Source organism: Hippocampus bargibanti, linkage group LG10 (genome assembly GCF_051943395.1).
Source record: "Hippocampus bargibanti isolate YZ-2025 linkage group LG10, ASM5194339v1, whole genome shotgun sequence".
NCBI classification, from domain to species: domain Eukaryota; kingdom Metazoa; phylum Chordata; class Actinopteri; order Syngnathiformes; family Syngnathidae; genus Hippocampus; species Hippocampus bargibanti.
In genome coordinates this window covers 16,813,372-16,833,089 of record NC_142743.1, presented here as the reverse complement: position 1 = coordinate 16,833,089, position 19,718 = coordinate 16,813,372, and the positions used below count along the sequence as shown (strand labels likewise).

The 19,718-nt window shown below is 41.4% G+C and overlaps 1 protein-coding gene across 1 annotated transcript; it reads left to right on the top strand.

Moving 5' to 3' along the window:
• Window positions 1-13,662: 13,662 nt before the first annotated feature.
• rtn4rl2a (reticulon 4 receptor-like 2 a) lies at window positions 13,663-19,412 on the top strand. The gene is made up of 4 exons (XM_089007021.1): window positions 13,663-13,924; window positions 14,475-14,701; window positions 14,790-15,023; window positions 16,337-19,412. Exons 1-4 carry the CDS (start codon window positions 13,867-13,869, stop codon window positions 17,189-17,191), a joined length of 1,374 nt encoding a protein of 457 aa, XP_088863147.1. The 5' UTR covers window positions 13,663-13,866; the 3' UTR covers window positions 17,192-19,412.
• The last annotated feature ends 306 nt before the right edge of the window (window positions 19,413-19,718 follow it).

Below are 19,718 nucleotides of genomic sequence, written 5' to 3'. Positions count from 1 at the left end.
TAAAAGACAATCTTCCTGTGTACGAGCCTTTGTCCACAGTGTCCGACCGAATATCTCTGACAGTCTCTCGTGGAGAAAAATGAGTTAAATAAAGCATGAGAAAAATAAATAAAAATGATTGAGTACCGGTCTCGCAAAAGTGAGCCGAAAAGGTGGTTAAACACGTAGCTTTCTGCATAACAAGTCAAGTGCCTGTCATGATTGGGGAGTGGTTTGAACCATGCGTTGTGGGGGCAGCAATCTTGGTTCAAAACCTGGTCACGGATTGTGCAAAGACCAAACGTGACTTCGGGGTAGCCTGGAAGTTGAATGGTTAGCACGTGAACTTCACAGTGGTTGGGTTCCATCCCAACTCCGGCCTCCCTGTGTGGAGTTTGCGTGTTCTCCCTGGGCCTGCGTAAGTTATCTCCTGGTGCTCAGGCTTTTGCCCTCATTCCACAAACATGCATGGCAGGTTGAGTCTTCTTCTTTTCCTTTTGGCTTTTCCCTTCAGATGTTGCCACAGCAAATCAGTGTCCTCCATCTAAGACGTTTTTGTGCATCCTCTTCTCTCACACCAACTACCTTCATGTCCTCTTTGACAACATCCATAAACCTCCTCTCTGGTCTTCCTCTCTGTCTCCTGCCTGGAAGTTCAAGACTCAGCATCCTTCTGCCGATATATTCACTCTCTATCCTCTGGACATGTCCAAACCATCCCAGTATGGCCTCTCTGACTTTCTCTCCGCAGCCTCTAATATGAGTTGTCCTTCTGATATACTCTCATCACTCCCAAAGAACATGGCATTGATTGAACACCCCAAATTGTCCTTAGGTGGAAGTGTGAATGCGGATGCTTGGTCATCTCTGTGTACCATGCGACTGGCTGGCAACTGGTTCAGAGTGTCCCCTATGGCCCAAACATGCCCCCCACAGAGAGATAGACAGACAGGCAGACGTGAAAAGACAGTATGTTGTAAATCAGATGTACTCACGTACACCCCACCACTCCCCAGCTCCCTCCACACATATGTGAGTATCATTTGGTGAATGTTAAACTAATACAGTACTTAGATTGCTCCTCGTAGTTCTGAGCGTTTGAATCCGGTCCCTGGCCTTATGTGGAATTTGCGTGTTGCCTCCATGTTTGCATGGGTTTTCTTCAGGAACTCCAGTTTCAACCCACATTCCCAAAATGCGCATGTCAGGGCTAACGAAACACTCTAAATAAGGGGTACCCACACTTTTTGATCAAATATTTGTTTTCCAATTAATCTCCCTCCCGCGATCGATCCGTTGCCGCATTCACGTGCATAAGCACACAATTTACACTTGCATGCCATGATGAGCAACAGCCATAATGGCCCCTAAAATGAACAAAACAGAAAAAAGAAAGTAGACACTTTTGGTTGTTGGTCTGTGGAAAGGAAATCACCGCATATATTCGTCTACCTTCGTCGAGATTTGACACATTTTTTTTTCAGTGTTATCTATCGTAGCTCACGTGTACCATTTTATAATGCTTGTCTCAGCCCTCTGGATTTCCAATCTTTGCCGGTGTTAAATTAACACACCTTGCTTGGATTGGATACTGTTCTCACTTATGTGACGCCATTCTCAAAGTGCTGCAGAAATCTGTCACATCAAGTGTTAGGAGTGTGAGAGGTGGAATGGACGTCAGCATCCCGGTGCGTCGGTGCCGTGATGTGCTACAGGCATTGTTTCATTTGTGGTGCAGGCTGCATCTTGTTTGGCTGCGCTGATGGCAAAAAGCATGACAACGCAGGTTGTTGCTACTCAGTTATAGTGTAAATCTTGTTCCAATGCCATGAATAAATGCAAAATACAATGATGCACGGATTCTTTTCAAACTAGATTTGAGTCCAGAGAAAATATTTTATATTTAATCATGATCTTCTTGAAATAATAATACAAAAAATAATCAATTTCATTTATAAGCGCCTTTCAAAACTCTCAAGGTTTCTTTATAGTCACAGGATAAGTTTTTCTGTGGGTGAGCAGCGGTAGCCACACGCGACAGCTTTCACTCAAACCGGAATAACTCAAATAAAGCTAGCTAGCTAATAGACAGCTAATAGCTGGCTAGCAACAGCTGAAGCTGTAACAAAGCGCTAACATGGACAAAGGGCAAATGCTGCCCCCTGGTGGAAAAATTACCAGAGGTCTGACCAGCGCTTTATCGGCATCCAAGCATGAAAAAAAAGAAACAATTCGGGAATGGCGCTTTACGTCATATTTTAATAATAATAATAATAATAATAATAATAATAATAATAATAATAATAATAATCACAATCAGAATAAGAATCATAATAATACATTTACTTTCTAAGCGCCTTTCAAAACTCTCAAGGACACTTCTGTGCTGGTGAGCACCCATTCGCGCCAGCGTTCACTCTATCCAGAAGTAACCATCTGAGTTGCATTTCACCAATGGAAATCAATTCAGCCAATAATATATATATATATATATATATATATATATATATATATATATATATATATATATATATATATATATATATATATATCACAGTCTCAAAAAGGAAAAAAGACGGAAAAAAGCCGGAAAAAAGACGGAAAAAAAACGGAAAAAAAGACGGAAAAAAAGACGGAAAAAAAGAGCTCAAACGTTTCTAAAACATTTATTTTTAAGCCTCTGGTGTTCAGCCCACCCGGTTTTAGTTGAGTTTAATCAGCTTTTATTATTTATCATTTGATTTATTGTTTTATTTTTGTGGTGTTTATTGTTCTTTTAATTGTGAAGTGTCCATGGGTGTTTTGAAAGGTGCTTGTAAATTAAATGCATAATTATTATTATTATTTTGTTGAAATCACATCAATATATATAAAATACTGTTTAAAATACTGTTTGTACACATTTTTCATCCCCTTCAATGTCCACTTGCCTCATATTCAGATTGGTGGAATATCAATTTCCGACAAGCGTGGCTGAAAAATTCTGGCTTTTAAGTTGAATTATTTTGGTGCAAGGGTCCCACAGACACAGTCCATTAGTCGGATCTGCGAATTGCAATGTCGCCCACAAGACTGCTCTAATGTGAACTCCAGTCCGGCGAGGATGAGGAAGAGAGGGATGTGAAGAAAGACGGAGGTCAAGGTTTAGCACAGATGAAAGCAGAAGCGCAAGGTTGGTGAAACAGAATGATGTGATTTCTCCTCATTCACTGTAAGTTAACAAAAATAAAACACTGGCAATTGTACAAACAAACATCCTGTATTGCCCAACAACATTTTCCTTTTAATTCCAGTGAGTTTAGTCTCATCTCAACTTTCATCTACATTAAAGATAATTCATTTTAAGTAACCCATCCTAGTCACATTATTTATTTAGATTATTTCAGGGGTGCTTGATTGCGATTGACGTGTAGCTTGTGGGCTACTCTCAAGTCGATTGCGAGCGGTGTCGGAGAAAATAAATAAAAAAAATAAATAAAATACATATTTGTGTCTCTTAGCATGTTATTAATATTTTTTGTGTTAAGGCACACATCACCTAAATCATCCTATAAGTCTCACTTTCACAAAAGTCTTAAAAAATAAACTAAAATAAAATTAAGCAAGTCATCTTTAAGCCAAAATGGTGCATGACTAGCATCACCGGAAGTTGTTACTGCTCAGCAGTCTGCAATTGCAGCTTACAGTATCTTTTATTCTTCTGTGAAGTATTATTATTATTATCATTCATATCAATCGGAGTGTTGGAATCTGAGGCAGGAGGTAGATAAGAAGACTGAAAACGAGGTTGATCGATATACGTGTAGTGAAATAGGACATGTAGGCAGCTGGTGTGAAAGCAAAGGCTGCACAAAACAGGGTTAAATGGAGGCAACCGATTCACCGTGGAGACTCGTTGAAGGGAAAACCCAATATGAAAAGAGGAAGAGAAGCAAAAGGCGAATTAGATCACTCAATACGCACTGAACGGCGAGCTCCAAAAATCACTACCCGCCCCTGTTTAAACCACAAAAAACAACAACAAATTGCTCTTTGAAAAGATGCTAAATTGTTGATCATCAAACACCTGTATGGTGCCATGTAGGTATTAATTATGTGGAACTTCACCTGTTAGATTCTCACCTTTCTCACTTCAGTCTATAAATAGATCTCCATGCCATGATTCCTGCATGGTGCTATGAGATCTCCCCTCTGTTGGAATGGAGGAGTATTGACGTCATTACCAAGTGTACATGCACACACAAAAAAACGAGCACACTCACTTTCAAATGGATGAAAGACGAGGGGACGACAGCCAAAGCCATCGCACACATGGCTACTCTTATTTCGAGCCTTCCTTCTGATGTCACAGAGAATTGGGTATGTCTCAAGTGTTGAACAATTTGGGTCTTGACACACTAGAGGAGAGGAGAGCCAAATTAATGGTTGACTGTATGCTTAAAGGCACACGCACACGCGCACACGCACACGCACACACACACACACACACACACACACACACACACACACACACACACACACACACACACACACACACACACACACACACACACACACACACACACACACACACACACACACACACACACACGCACACTACAGCCAATGACCACTGCATAACTTTCAATTCCATACATCTGGTGATATTGCTCCAATTGCTGCATGTTGGGCAGGTGATCGCTCCTGTGTGCTCGTAAAAAGTCTTCTCAACCAGAAATTGCAGAGTTCTCAACGTACTGTTGAGGGATTGGGTCACCTGAGTATTGCCTTGAGCATGGATAAAGAGAGAAAACAACAATTATTGATAATTGCTCAAGAGTGGCTCACTAAGAGGAGCTTATTTAACATAGAAGACCTGTGAGAATTGAGGGAAAGAATGAATTATTCATTTGTGACTGGGACTACAGGCTAATAAGGGATTTGGGACCTGGATGGCTCGTTAAACAAAATGTTTCATATAATTCTTACATGCACTGATAAATATACATTCAATCATAATTCACGAAAAAAATATAGAAAAACAAGGTGAAAAACAAACAAAATCAAAAGTATGTTAAATTATTGGGAAAACGATGTGACAATAAAATCAATGCATATGCAAATCCGCATATGCTTGAATTGCAAATAATCGGATGTGGACTATAAAAAAATTAAAAGACATGTTTTGTCATAAAAATTAATGTGCACCTATATTAGCCATTTCAGACAAATACTGTAGTTGTGCAGTTTGCATGTTCTCCCCATGCCTGCCTGGCTTTTCTCCTGGGCACTCTGTTTTTCTCCCTCATTCCTAAATCGTGCATGGCAGGTTAATGAGAATCAGAATACATGTACAGTAAAGTCTCGTTATATCGATATTCAAGGGAGTCCGAAAAAATATCGATATAACCGGGACTATCGATATATCCGACCCTGTTTGCATGTAATTTTCTCCGTGCGTGCATAGAAATAGTATCGATATAACCGGGACTATCGATATATCCGATATCGATATAACGAGACTTTACTGTACTTGAAATCGGAGTGTTTGTGAGTGATTGTAATATTTTTGTCAATTTTTAACATGGTCCTAAAAAAAAAGATTTTTATTATCGAGTGAAAGAAGTATATATATATTTTTCAATCGACAGTACTGTTGGGTTCAGAAATTAATTGTGTATGCGTACGTTTGATATTTTTATTCAAATGCAAAACACCAATAAAAATTACTTGGTGTCCAAAATCTACAAAAAAATTGAGCTGCGAATTGTGCATTTTCAGAAAGTCCCGCCCCCAGTTCGTGACGTCACGCCAAGACGACTTGCATTGCTGCAGAATCAAAACAATGGCTTCAGATTCGGAGAATATGCTTTCTTGTTACACATCCAGTTATGAATATGATTCAAATAGTTTCTGAAGAGGAAAGCATACATGTTTGCAATCGATTAAAGAATTTATTCCGTGCCATTTTGAAGCAACATTGGGGGGAAATGTCTCACTCAAAAAGAAGCAGAAAATGGCCACCGAGCTCCTGTGAAGAACGAATCAGCCCATTTCCACAGGCTGATAAATTCCTTACATGGAGCTTGGACGCCCTCTTCTGGCTCTTTCTGGTGCAACACGAGGTTTTCAGACCAAACAAGTATTGACGTGATGGACAATGTGTCCTTTTTTCGGTCAGGGGCATTCCTTCAGTGACGTCACGTACGGACTCGTCACCAACTCAAAAACAAGACTTCCGGAATATTCAGCACGAGTCTTAAAACATAAAATATAGCTACATGCGATGGAATCTTTGTAAAATACGCTCAGTAGAAGTCATTTGAAGCCATTTTACAAATTATGGACACAACTTGTCCGGAGACATTGGTTGTCCTTTAAGCTCCCTCATTTTAAGTTATACGCACACCCATTTTCAGGTTATCAGGTTATACCCCCCCCCCCTCAAGATGTCGTTTATCCCTACTAACTATTCAGAAAGATAACAAATCATCATAACTTTTTGTGTGTGGCGTACCCTGCTTCCCACCGAGAACGTTTAATGCTCCAACAACAGAAAAAGGTTTGAAAAACAAAGCGCTACTATAAAAATGGATATAAAAGTAAATCATCCTCTGAGGTGCTTAAGCGATCTGAACAAAAGGTGTGACCATATGTTTCCTTTCTTGGCATGTTGTGATTCTATCCTAGTCCGTATTCACCAACGGTGAAATGTCTTGACCATATTTTGCATTTTCTCCCCGTACACTTTATGCGTCAGTGTCTATGTTCTTTTTGTGCCTCTATGAAAAGTCAGAGACTGACTGATGAATGATGTAAGATTGATGTGTGGACCGCCTCGTCTCTTTGGTTACATTAGAGAGTGGGTGTGCACATTCAGGATGATAGATTGGTCAGAGATAAAGGACGAAGACATAATATCTCATAACAAAATTAGGGAGAAGAACGGTGTCCGGCAGGTATTTGGTTCCTGTCTGAAAAGTGACATTTAAGGATAGGAAAGCCTTGAATAGTCTCACAATAGGGACATTTCTTTTCACGAAACAAAACATGTTTGATGTTTATTAAGTTCTTTGTCTTGCCTGCCTTTCGGATGTTTAGTTTCTTTGCTTTCTGTGTTTTCACATTACGTATTCATGTGCGTCAGTCAGGCATGAGGCATGGCAGTGAGTTAAAAATAAATGGGGGACAGAGGGTTGCAAGGAGAGGAAATTGTGATTGAGGGGTGGGATTTTGGGGATATTGACAGCAAAGGAGGGAGGGAGAGAGCATGAGCAGAAAGTAACAGCTATAGATGTACCTCTGAACATTCATTCAATCCATCTGTAGAAAAATCCACACGGTGCACTGTATGTCAATCCAGTGTTATCAAAGATTTAAAAGTCGGTTATAGCAGCTGTAATTCAAGGTTTTAATTTTTGTAGTATTTATTACGAAGGGTGTCACGGTGGACGACTGGTTAGCACGGCGGCCCACAGCTCAGTGTTTGATCCCTGTCCCAAGTAGTGAAAATTAAGTTGATTGCAGTGGCATACCCTCAAGGCCTGCAAAACCCTCTCTGCTAGCCTAAAAATATCTGAATCAGGGACTTATGTTAATTATATTTTATTCCATGAATTCTTATTAAGTCATTCCAAATTGTCTTTCAGATTCTTGTGATTATTTTTCACCTGTTGCGCTGCTTACCAAAATGTGTTTTTTTTATTTAAGCATTTAACCAATCACAATCCAGCCATCATTTGTTACCAGTGTCAGAAATCTACCTGTACGCCTTCACAATCGGTTCTGCGGGCCCTGTCACATCAAATGTGTCAATCAAACGGTTGCTCTTACCAATCAGATTTCGAGTTGGCAACCCGAAAGGGTACCAACATCTTCTTGAAGGCGCTGGTCAACGTCAGAGTCAGAGTTTCACTAGCCAATCATAGTTTGCGAAAACTGCTCTGATCACAAGTCAGTGACAAGAGCATCCTGACATACTGGCCAGAGCTATAACATACTGTATCGTTGTGCTGATTTAATAACAGTTTTGTCAACCCACAATGGCTGAACTAGGAGAATAAATGGATTTGGTTGGAGATTTACTGTAAAAGCCATTTTCAAGACGGACATTTTAGGAAAAAAAATGGACATTACTAAGAAAGTTTGGTCAGTTATTTCCTGGCTAATGGTACCCTCAGGTGGACTTGTAACAAATTAACACACACGGTTTTCAGTCTGGATTGATTCAGATGTAGTACTACTGAAGGCCTAGCGATGAAATCCACGGCCCGCCATTGGTTACTTGTAATCTTGTCCCCGACTGAGGGAAATTGGTCCAGGGTCTGCAATGATGCACACATTGTATCAGTCTGTTTTAGAGAAGAAGGAGCTAATCCAAAGAGCCCAACTTTTGTTTTATTGCTCAATCGAAGCTTCTACAATCACCTGTGGTCATGAGCAATGAGTTGTGACTGAAAAAACAAAATCTTGAATACAAGCAGCCGAAAGTAGTTTTCTTGAGAAGATGTCCATGTTCTTCCTTACGAGGTAGGGGGGGATGGTTAGTCATCAGGGAGATATTCAGAGTTGATTCGGTACTCCTCCATGTTGAGAAGAGTCAGATAAGGCGGTTGGGCATCTCAACTCAACTGTATTCATACATGATACCTTGAAACAAGCACAGGTTTTCAGTAGTGCGAGTGTGGAGCCACCACAGACAGTAAAATTTTGCATTCATATTTTGATACAATAAACATGATTTGTCCCTGATTCATCTTCAGTTGACACAGGGATCCGAAACACACACCAACTCTAACCAACAAATAAACTGCATGTAGAAACCTTTAACATATGTACGACAAAACTCATTGAAAGCAACGTCACTTGAGCAAGTATTGTTCTGTCGACTCAGGGTCCCCATTTGCAGCATGCGGAAACGATGACGCAAAGAGAATGACAATTGAAAGACATAAGGTGGGGGAGGGGGGGTTCAAAAACAAAGACAGCATTGAGAGGAGGCGAGAAGACTGGCACGGGTCCTTTGTTGTTGACAATGAGAGATAAGATAAAAAGATGCTGCCATAGTGGCAGTGTGACCGAGATTGCACTAGAGTGAGTTGTGCATTATTTACAGTACCTACACAAAGAGCATCACTGTGCTTCAGAAACACGGAGAAGTTTAATATTTTTCTTCAATAAATGATCTTATGGTACTTTTAAATTAAATATGTCTCTCTCTCTCTCTCTCTCTCTCTCTCTCTCTCTCTCTCTCTCTCTCTCTCTCTCTCTCTCTCTCTCTCTCTCTCTCTCTCTCTCTCTCTATATATATATATATATATATATATATATATATATATATATATATATACAGTAAAGTCTCGTTATATCGATATCGGATATATCGATAGTCCCGGTTATATCGATACTATTTCTATGCAGGCACTGAGAAAATTACATGCAAACAGGGTCGGATATATCGATAGTCCCGGTTATATCGATATTTTTTTGGACTCCCTTGAATATCGATATAACGAGACTTTACTGTATGTGTATATATATATATATATATATATATATATATATATATATATATATATGTGTGTGTGTGTGTGTGTGTGTGTGTGTGTGTGTGTGTGTGTGTGTGTGTATATGTATATACATATACATATACATATACAAATACATATAAATATACATATACAGTAGCTGTGGTGGCGTGTTTGGCTTTTTCTCCGCTCTTATTTGGAGGGGGACCAAATAAGTCTATCTTGCCTGATTTAAAGGGCTCTACACTTGAGCTCACAACATCATTGTCAACGTTAAACGACCTCACTCTGTGACAGACACGTTTGCGGTTGTGCCACGTAGCAAAGACTTCACTTCAAATAGAAGTTAAACAAGTGTAAATTATTTGGTGATGACTGAGCTTCTTTCCCGCTGGGTTGCATTTCACAAGGTCATAAATCACGCATGTTGATTTTCGGTGAGAGAAGTCAAGCACGTAGCCAACAAAGTCGTGGACTTGCCTGCACAAACTTTAAAATAATCATAGATGTGTAGTGATTAGCGTTGGATAAATCAAATGTATCAAAGAAAGGCATCCCCCATTCGATGGTTGTCCTATTCTTCTCAATAATTGTTTTTTTCCCTTTTTCAGTACTAGCTGGAGAGTTGGGAGTAACCCTTCAGTCATACACTTGTCTCTCACCATGCACTCAAGTGTCTGCATATTGGGGGACCATCAAGATCAAGCCTCCTTGTCAGATTATTGCTCTTGATATATTGCTGTGATTGCCCAAGTGCCGTTACAAATCGCTGATTTATCACAGTTTGCAGAGACATTTTTTGTGGCACAAATAAAGTAGATCCTCAGAATGGTTAATAAACGTTTTTTTTCAATTTTTCATTCACTGTGCTCACACACACCTAGGGACAATGCGGAGTGTTGAATATGTCAGCCTACCATGCATGTTTTTTTGCAATGTGGGAGGAAACAGGAGGTGCCAGAGAAAACTCCACACAGGAAGGCTGGAGCTGGAATTGAATCCGGTTCCTCTGCACTGTGAAGTAAAGGTGCTCATCACTCAACCACTTAATCAACTCGCCTATATTATATTAAACATTAATTGAAGGAAGCTGCTGAAGAATGGCGTTTACGTTGTGCCGCAGATGGATTCAAAGCATATGTGCCGTTCCCACGGGAACCACCACACCTTGAATTCAATATCCCTTTAGAGACGATGTGAATGAACTGACGTCATTCAGAACAGTGAACCAGTGAAGCCAAATCAAAAAGTTGAAGTTGCAAGTGTGATTAATTGTGTCTATGTATGTCACCGCAGGGAGCAAGAGAATAACAAGCTGTTGCTCTGAGCTTCCTATGACGCACTACTCCCTCGGACCAACCAACAGTGGTTCAAAGCAAAACGGTGCATGCATGTGATGGTGCAAGGGGAAGGGACAAGAACAAACAGATGGACTATGACCAGCTGGTACGTGTGCTGGAAGGGAAAACCTCATTTTGATTCTGTGTGGTATTGACGCCAACATGATGCTGCAGACAATACACTTACAGAAGGAGACACACCTTCGGAGTTACTGTGCGTGCCTGCGTGACATACAACCACACTGTAAGTCTGACACTGTGGTGGCATTTTGACAAAGTTCTTCCACAAAAGGTAGAAATGACTTTTTGCAAGAAACACTGGACACGCACTCGTGCAGCTGGCGATGTAGGTGTGTGTGAAGGGGATGTGCCTATGTCCCGGACAGTCAGTGGGCGCCCAAGGACAACACATGTTGAATTACTCATGTGTTGTTGGTCACTCAGTTTGGTGTCTGGTATGCTGATCTGGAAGCTGTCTTTGTGCGTCTATGAATGGCGAAGTCTGTTATCTTACCTCAAAACAGCTATCATCACTCTCTATTCATTTTCAAGGCCAAACACCACTGACACAAAAAAAGCAGTATCTCCATTTTGCTCCTTTTGGTAACAAAAATAAAATACAATTATATATATATATATATATATATATATATAAAGAGTAGAGCCTGGTCGTAAGTAGGATGTTAGCTGTATCTCTCAAATTCCATTTTCAGCAGTTGCCGCTTATGTTAAGGTGCATAGTCACTATTTTCAAGTCCGCATCGATCCACCTTCGAAACCAGTGGTCGTTGACAACCAACCCAATGCCAGTCAGGTTACTTCGCCATTTTTATATGTTTTGAATCACAGTTTATACTGCTCCCAGACCAATCTTTGTAATGCTTGCACGATTGTGGTGTTGGCATACTTGTCCTCTCGTATTTTATCGACAGAACAATCAATTAATTCGCTGTTGTTGTTTCGTTGGTGTGAACCAACAATGACATCAGGCACAAGTGACACTGAGTGTGTTGGTGCTAATGGACCCCCCTACCCCTCCTCTGCCTGTCCCTGCTCCTTGTTGTTATTTTGTGTGACATCTCTTTTTTTTGTCCCGCCGTCACTTGCTGTTAACCATCACCAAGAGGAACACTCTCTAATTGACTTCAACATGTTTTCCCACATATGCTCCAAATCATTCTTCATTTTCTCAACAGATGCATCAAATTACCCAAAACATAAGTTCATCTGTCAGCATTTACAGCAATATCATCTGTTTATGCGAATAGAGTAAGCAGCCCACAACAAAATAAGTGAATGGAATCTTTTTTTTCTTTTGAATCATTGATGAGATTGATAATGTCATTATAAAATTCATTAGAATTAATCCTAAAGGTTTATGCAAATTAAGACTAGGTCAAGGTAGGGCAATACAAGGACACTCGAAGGCTGACAGTAGAATGAAAAAATGTCACTGTCCTTAATATGCAGTGATTAAATTGAAAGTGTTTCTTTCAAAAAGCTAGAAAAGCGCTCAATTAATTTTACCACGTCATTTACAAAAGTGTTTGACTTTTATTTGAGAAGTCAGTACTATATATATATATATATATATATATATATATATATATATATATATATATATATATATATATATATATATATATATATATATGTGTGTGTGTGTGTGTGTGTGTGTGTGTGTGTGTTTTATTAAGTGCTATATCAATATCAATATGTATCAATATGTATTGTATTGTATTGTATTGTACAAGACATTAAATTACAGACAGGAGAGGGACCGACGCTAGAAAATATTAAAAATACGATTGCAAACGTGGCAAAATAGTATTGCCATTTGAGGAAGGTTTTTTTAGGCTTTCGTGGAGCTACATTGCTGAGTTTCAATTTAATATTTATGGCTTTTCGTTGACTTTTAGCCACAAATGAAGCACATGTAGAAACAAAATAAGAAGATAAACCTCACAAGCCTAAGAGTCATCAAATGGTGAGTAGTTTTACTTTATTTGAATGTTATTGTGTCAGTGACAATTTTATATTTGAGTTAGTGGCTTGTGTGTGTTACTTCCAGGTTGAGTGAACGCTCATGCGTCTGGCTGCCATTGCCCGCAGAAAAAATTATCTTGTGACTGCAAAGTGTCCTTGAGAGTTTTGAAAGGCGCTTATAAATGAAATATATGATTATTATTACTGTATTATAAAACCGCTGCAGCTGGGTAACACATTACGTATTTCAAACAAGTGCTTTGATTCCCTGCCAGAGTGCCCTGCAAGTAGGGGGTAATTTACACCTAAATGGGCATGTATGTCACTCAATATGAATTTGTGTGAATTGAGAAGTGCCCTATGATTAGCCGAGGCCGTCCTGGATTTGGCACCTTCAACCTAGACACCAAATAACCATAATTGTTTGGAGTAATTCTCTTCTGGCATCAAGTTTTCCCTCGTGGCTGAATCATAATTCGGGGGCATCCTCCTTTCCTTGCTCACAACCATCTGAGTTTTGTGTTCCAGCCTCTCGTCTGGCTTGCATTGCGCCGGAAACAGACCAAAAGAGTCTAGGAAGCCGCTGCCAGGAAACGACTTGTGTGCTCTTCTCCTCCCCGTCCTTCTCTCCTCCACAAAGCTCAGTCATCAACGTGCCTCGGCCGCCTCCCTCCTCCATTCACAATTTTTCAATTGCGCTCGCTCCCTCCTCGTCCTTTTTTCCTTCTACGTGCGTCCTCAGTCTCCTCCTTCCCGAGCATCCAACCAGTGATCACGCGCGTAAAGTTCCCCAGGAGAGTCCCCGCCACGCGACCCCGCCCTTTTCCGCTTCTTGCCGCCCTCACTCAATCATGACCCCCATCGTCGGTGACGTAGGCGAGTGCGCGGTGATCACCTCGGTAGGCAATAGCTGGATTCCGGGAGTATATATGGGACACGGGTGGCCATCGGCCTGCACTCTCTCAGTCGCTCCGACTCGGGAACCAGGTCATCAGCGGAGATAGCAGGCAATATTTCGCCTCATAAGGCTAACTCGCTTTGGGCTTTGGTTAAGGATGGAAACCTTCTCGATTTCTCGGAGTCGACGATGCTCCATCGTGCGCAACTGCAAAAGTAAGTTTCCGCTTTTCGGGCTCAGGATAATACGTTCCATTGATGTGTGACTGTAAAAGTTTTGGGACCTTTTCGAATGCTTATACAACGATGGATTTCAATTAAGATTGGATAGTAACCCCGCAGAATGCTTTAAAAATAGCAGTAACGCTATGCGTAAAAGTCGAGTTGGCCGCAATGTGGAGATGCAAATGTCCACTCGCACATTTCTGCTAATCAATCCGTGATTTAATGTTCATTTAGAGTTATCTCCTTACAAGATATAATGACAAGACAGATAAATAACGTTCTTCATCCTATAAGAGCTACATTGACAAATATTCATACAAACGAAAAGGAAAACCACATGCAAAAGCGGCATTGAAGATAAAAAATATATTATTAAAATGTAATCTAAGTAAGAAGAAGGCGAAAAAGAGAGGATTTAAATGTTTACAGGTGCTCAGTTATTTTTCCAAAAAGGGTCAATTGAAGTAGATGGTTTCAGCACCATTGAAAACTCTCGACTCATCTCCTCCTCCTCCTTCTCCTCTCGCTCTCCACCATACAGTCAGCATCTCCCTGTGTCTGGTGGTTTGCATGATCCTTGGCAAGCCAAGTCTGGCATCGGGGTGCCCGCACTTGTGCGTGTGTTACCCGACTCCCATGACTGTCAGCTGCCAAGCGCAGAACTTCACTGCCGTCCCGGTCGGAGTGCCGTATGAGTCACAGCGCGTTTTCCTACAGAACAACAGGATCGTGGAGCTCAGAGTTGGCTCTTTTGGCTTTGGGACCCAGGTTGGAAGAAGTCGCATGCAATGAGCCTAAACCCTTCACTAGCCTTAAACACCGTCATCACCAATTCTGTGTCTATTTTCTCTGACAGGTTCTGTGGCTTTTTTCGAACAACATTACATGGATCGAAGCAGGGGCTTTCAGTGAGCTGAGGGACTTGGAGGAGTTGGACCTAGGGGACAACCCTAACCTTCACCGACTGGAAGGAGGAGCCTTCCGTGGTTTAGAGAAGCTCCAGAGCCTCCATATGCACCGCTGTAAACTCACCACCCTGCCTCATGACATCTTCCGCAAGCTTTACAGCCTGCACTATCTCTACTTACAGGTAGGGAGCACTGCAATGAAATGAGCATACATGCCCTAGTAAAACATACAAATGATCTATATAAATGCACTAAGTGAAATGGTATTTCAGGGTCAGACAGTATGCAAAGCCGCTGGAGCATTTAATCAATATCTTTTATATCCGGGCTAAGGTATTGTACTCGTACACTCTGTCATCATGAGTGGGGCAGTTCAGCGCCAGTGCAGAATATCGCAAAAATGTTCGAATGGCTTCCAAAAATAGCAATTGAGCATTTAAAAACATTTCTTTCTCTTGTCCTTGCATATAAATGGAAACTAATTCGCTGTGGAATAAAAGCTTAAAGGTATTATGGCTAGATGATTCAAATCATTGTATGGCATTTCCTTGGGGGGGGGGATCTTCACCTGGTGCACAGCTTTGCTTCTCAAGTAACATACAGTTGTCACACCAACACTGTCCACCAAAGTGGTCCTCTTTGTGAGCAAATAGAGCATGATATATGAACCTTAAACTGGATATCAAAGTCCTAGACATGTTCGCTTGCCATAAGGTGTTATTCATAATTCAGCCATTCAAATAAGTGGAATATTTATTCAATATTCCTAGACAAGGGTGTCAAGCCCATTTTTTCCCATGGGCCACATTGTAGTTACGGTTTCCTCTCGTGGGCCATTATGAATTTGAGGAAGCCATTAGAATGTTTTATTCCCTCCACATATTACATATACGGCGCACAACAAATTAATGAATAACTAGTTTTCAAATTTGAAATTAAAAAATATTGACTGTTATTGTGGTTTACATGGGACAATTTGACATTTTGGTTCGGACTTTACTAAGCATCATGGAATTTCACAAGTTTGATTTGTTTTCGCGGGCCGAATAAAATAATGTGGCAGGCCAGATTTGGCCCCCGGGCCTGTACTTTGACACCGGTGTTCGAAAAGGAAAGAGCATACTAGTATGTATAAAGTAATGTACGAGTGGATCACGGTGAGTGACACTTACTATGTAAAATCTGTACTGTATCTTGCAGGTTGCTGTTCACCTATCAAAGAAAGACATAGTTAGAAATATATTTGTATCACAATGGCAAGTATTTGATTGACAGTAATTTGAGACTTTTGTGTTTGTGTTTGCAAAACACTGTTCATGGGCAAACATGGATTTCCAAAATTGCCCCACCTAAAAAAAACAATTTTTTTTTCCACATTTGTCAGAAATTGATGGATAAAATCCAGAGACAGATACCAGATGGCATACATTCTGATCCTCTATTTCGAGTTCACCGAATGGAATTCCATCTAATGACAATATATTTTGCTCTGCAGGAAAACCATCTACACTTCCTACAAGATGACATCTTTTCTGACCTCATAAACCTGAGTCAGCTATTCCTGCACGGAAACCGTATACGCACGATCTCAGATAATGTTTTCCGTGGCTTGGTGAACCTTGACCGCTTGCTCCTTCATGACAACCGCATCAGGCAGGTGAACCGCCGGGCCTTTCGCGACCTTGGTCGTCTGACCATGCTATTCCTCTTCAACAATTCTTTGCCCGAGCTGCCCAGTCAGACTCTGAGGGACACTCAGGGCATAGAATTCCTCCGCCTCAATGCCAACCCCTGGTCGTGTGGCTGTGAAGCCCGCGCCCTGTGGGAGTGGTTCCGTGAGGCCCACGTCTCTTCGTCCGAGGTCATCTGCGCATCTCCTTCCATTCGTCGCGGTCAAGACCTTCGCTTTCTTCGAGAAATGGACTTTGCCCTCTGCCCTCTGCCTGATCCCGGCTCCATTGCCGGGTCCACCACCACAACCTTCAGTACAAAAACCAGATGGTGGTTCCACAAAAATAGGCCTCAGTCCTCAACCAAAGGTCTCTTTGAGAAATCTTCAGAGACCGTCAAAGCCGGCTTGTATGGGAAAGGCCCGTCCTCAAGCACATCACTGGTCAAGTATGAGCTTGGGGAAGAAGAACTGGCACTACCTAAACTTGACCAGGAAGAGTACTGGGCAAACTATGGCAACGAGGACTCTGGGGTCACGATGCGATGCTTTGAGCTTGAATGCCCTCCTGAGTTTGACCTGCCTCCATATTCCTCCTCGACCTCTTTGTCCTTGCCTTCTTCCCTCTTGGCACTAGCCGTTTCTGTGTTTATACACGATCTACACTTGCTATTTGGCTGAATCGAACGTCAAATGCCCCGTCCCGTACGTTCCAGCCTGTTTTAAAGGCCTCAAGGACCTTTAAGACTCTCCATCTCCCCTTTGGCAGCTCTGTCCTATGCTCATCCTCAAGGCACAGCGACCGAGCTAGGGAGATTGTACCAACCTTAACAGGGCTAACCACTTTTCAGGGCTGCTAGGAGATCTTGAGATACAGGAGACTACAGGCAAGGCATCGTGCTTGAAGCCTGAATGATGTCATGATTTTCCTGAAATCAGGGCTGTGAGGGTGAAGTCCATCTTGAACCTCATTTGAAAGCAGTTGTCAATGATGTCATTCTTTTCCTCAACTCAACTGAGTCAAAACTTATAGTGCGATTATTGCACGCGGGTAACTGACTTGAACTAATTACTGTGAGAACACAGTGCGTAGTAACAACAGTATTGTAATCACTTACAGTGTCTTGTAAATACCGATGTACCGTATGCTTGTGGTGGGTGGTCAAATCGGTGTCGTCTAGCTCGCCAGGTAAACCGAAGGCCACCGGGCAGTGAGGAGACAAGAGATGCGCTCTGTTTAAAGGTGCTCGGAGGGACGACCTGAAATATGTAGACATGTGAGAGGGAAGGGGAGGACAACACCAGTGAAGAGACAAACATAGAACAGAAAAGAGAGAGAATGAGTGCAAGAGAAGTGAATGAGAGAAAGAAAGAGAGAGAGAGAGAGAGGCAGACAGACAGAGGGAAATGAAGAGAGACAGAGAGAGATAGAGAGAGAGAGAAAAAGAGGGAGGGAGAAAATGTTAAAAGAGAGAGTTGTTGGGTTGACAGCTCCCTCACAGAAAGAGAAGACAGCATTCTATCACATATTGGCAGCCACATGGCGAGGGGGGGGGCAGTCAAACAAAACCCACTCTTTAGAAGCTATACTTATTTGTATCTGAATGTTTTTTCCATTTTATTGCTATTTGAATATTTTCTGTAAACAATGTGTTGTTTTTGACAAAAACGGAAAGAATTCTTCCTTTTGGAAGCCTGGGATTGGTTGTTGGATGTCTTTCTGTGACATATTGATAATATGTAAAAAGGCTTGACTGGATTCAGATGAACATCTTTATAAAGAGACAAAGTGAATATTTCTTGGATTATACTTGTGCTTTTCTTTTAAAAGACGCGAAACCTTTAAATGAGGACGCTGAGCATGAAAGTTTTTGAGACCAAAAAAACAACAACAAAGAAACAATTTAAAAAAAAGAGACTAAAAACTAATATCCAGTACAAAGTAGCAAGCTGTTGTCATTTGACTAAATCTTGAGTACATGTGAGTCAAGTCTCTCAAAAGGGCACACCAATCATACAGTTTTAGTCTGGTCTGGAATGGCTCTGACTGTGAACGACATCTGCCGCAGTGTGGATAAATAAGGTTAAATGGATTCACAAGCTTGTGGCGCTGCGAAAGGCAATTACGTCAGTAAGTTTATCACTCGCGTGAGTCATCGGCTTTAGATGCCAGATGGACCGAGGAGGTGCAAATTGGCCGGTTTGCAAAGAAACAAAGAGAGCAATGATAGTCAAACGATGGAGTGCAACCAGCAGAAAGAAAATAAGACAAAAAAAAACCAATAAACAAGTCATACACCTGCAGACATATGGGTGGAACATGAATTAAAGTGGTAATACAAACAGCAGAGTCATGGGGGGTACAGAGATGGAGGGGTGAGCAACTAAAATAAGCATCATACAGTTGACTTATTTATTGAGTCCGTAAAAAAAATTGCACAATTTAAGCTTTCACACCAACCATTGGGGTGTTGCTTTTATTACCTCCAATATAACCTGCATCTCCCTCCCGTTCTCAGATGTTGAGATGGAAATAAAGCAAAAGTGAGGTGGAAGCAAAAGAAAGGTTGCGAGGTTTACATCGAGTAGGAGTTGAAGAGTGGGTGTGAACACACACTCACGAAGCCATGCCGCAAATACAAGCAAGTCTAGTGTGATGCCACATGGAGATAATATTTATTGTTAACATCAGGAGTTTCACCGGAAGGCGAAGGGCATCATTTGTGAGATGATGCCCTACAAGATCATGAAATGATCCATTGAGAGCTATCATATTTTGTTTTCCTGATCAATGAGAAGGAAATGAAAGCTTGCCAGTTTGGTGTTGTCAGTGGCATATTTGTCAATTAAAAAAACAACGTCATTAAAATAACAAGAATAAATTCTTACTTGTTTCAACCTGTTGTTGAGTGTGGGTGGATCTTTTGTGACTTGGCTCACGTTCAGTTGAAGACGGGCAGCCACCCACCCACACACACACACACACACACACACACACACACACACACGCACACACACACACACGCACACACACACACACACGCACACGCCCACACACACACACGCACGCACACACACACACACACACACACACACACACACACACACACACACACACACACGCACACACACACACACACACACACACACACACAACGGTTGCGTAACTCCTCCAAGCAGTTGCCAGTTGTCCAGCCTCAGCAAATCC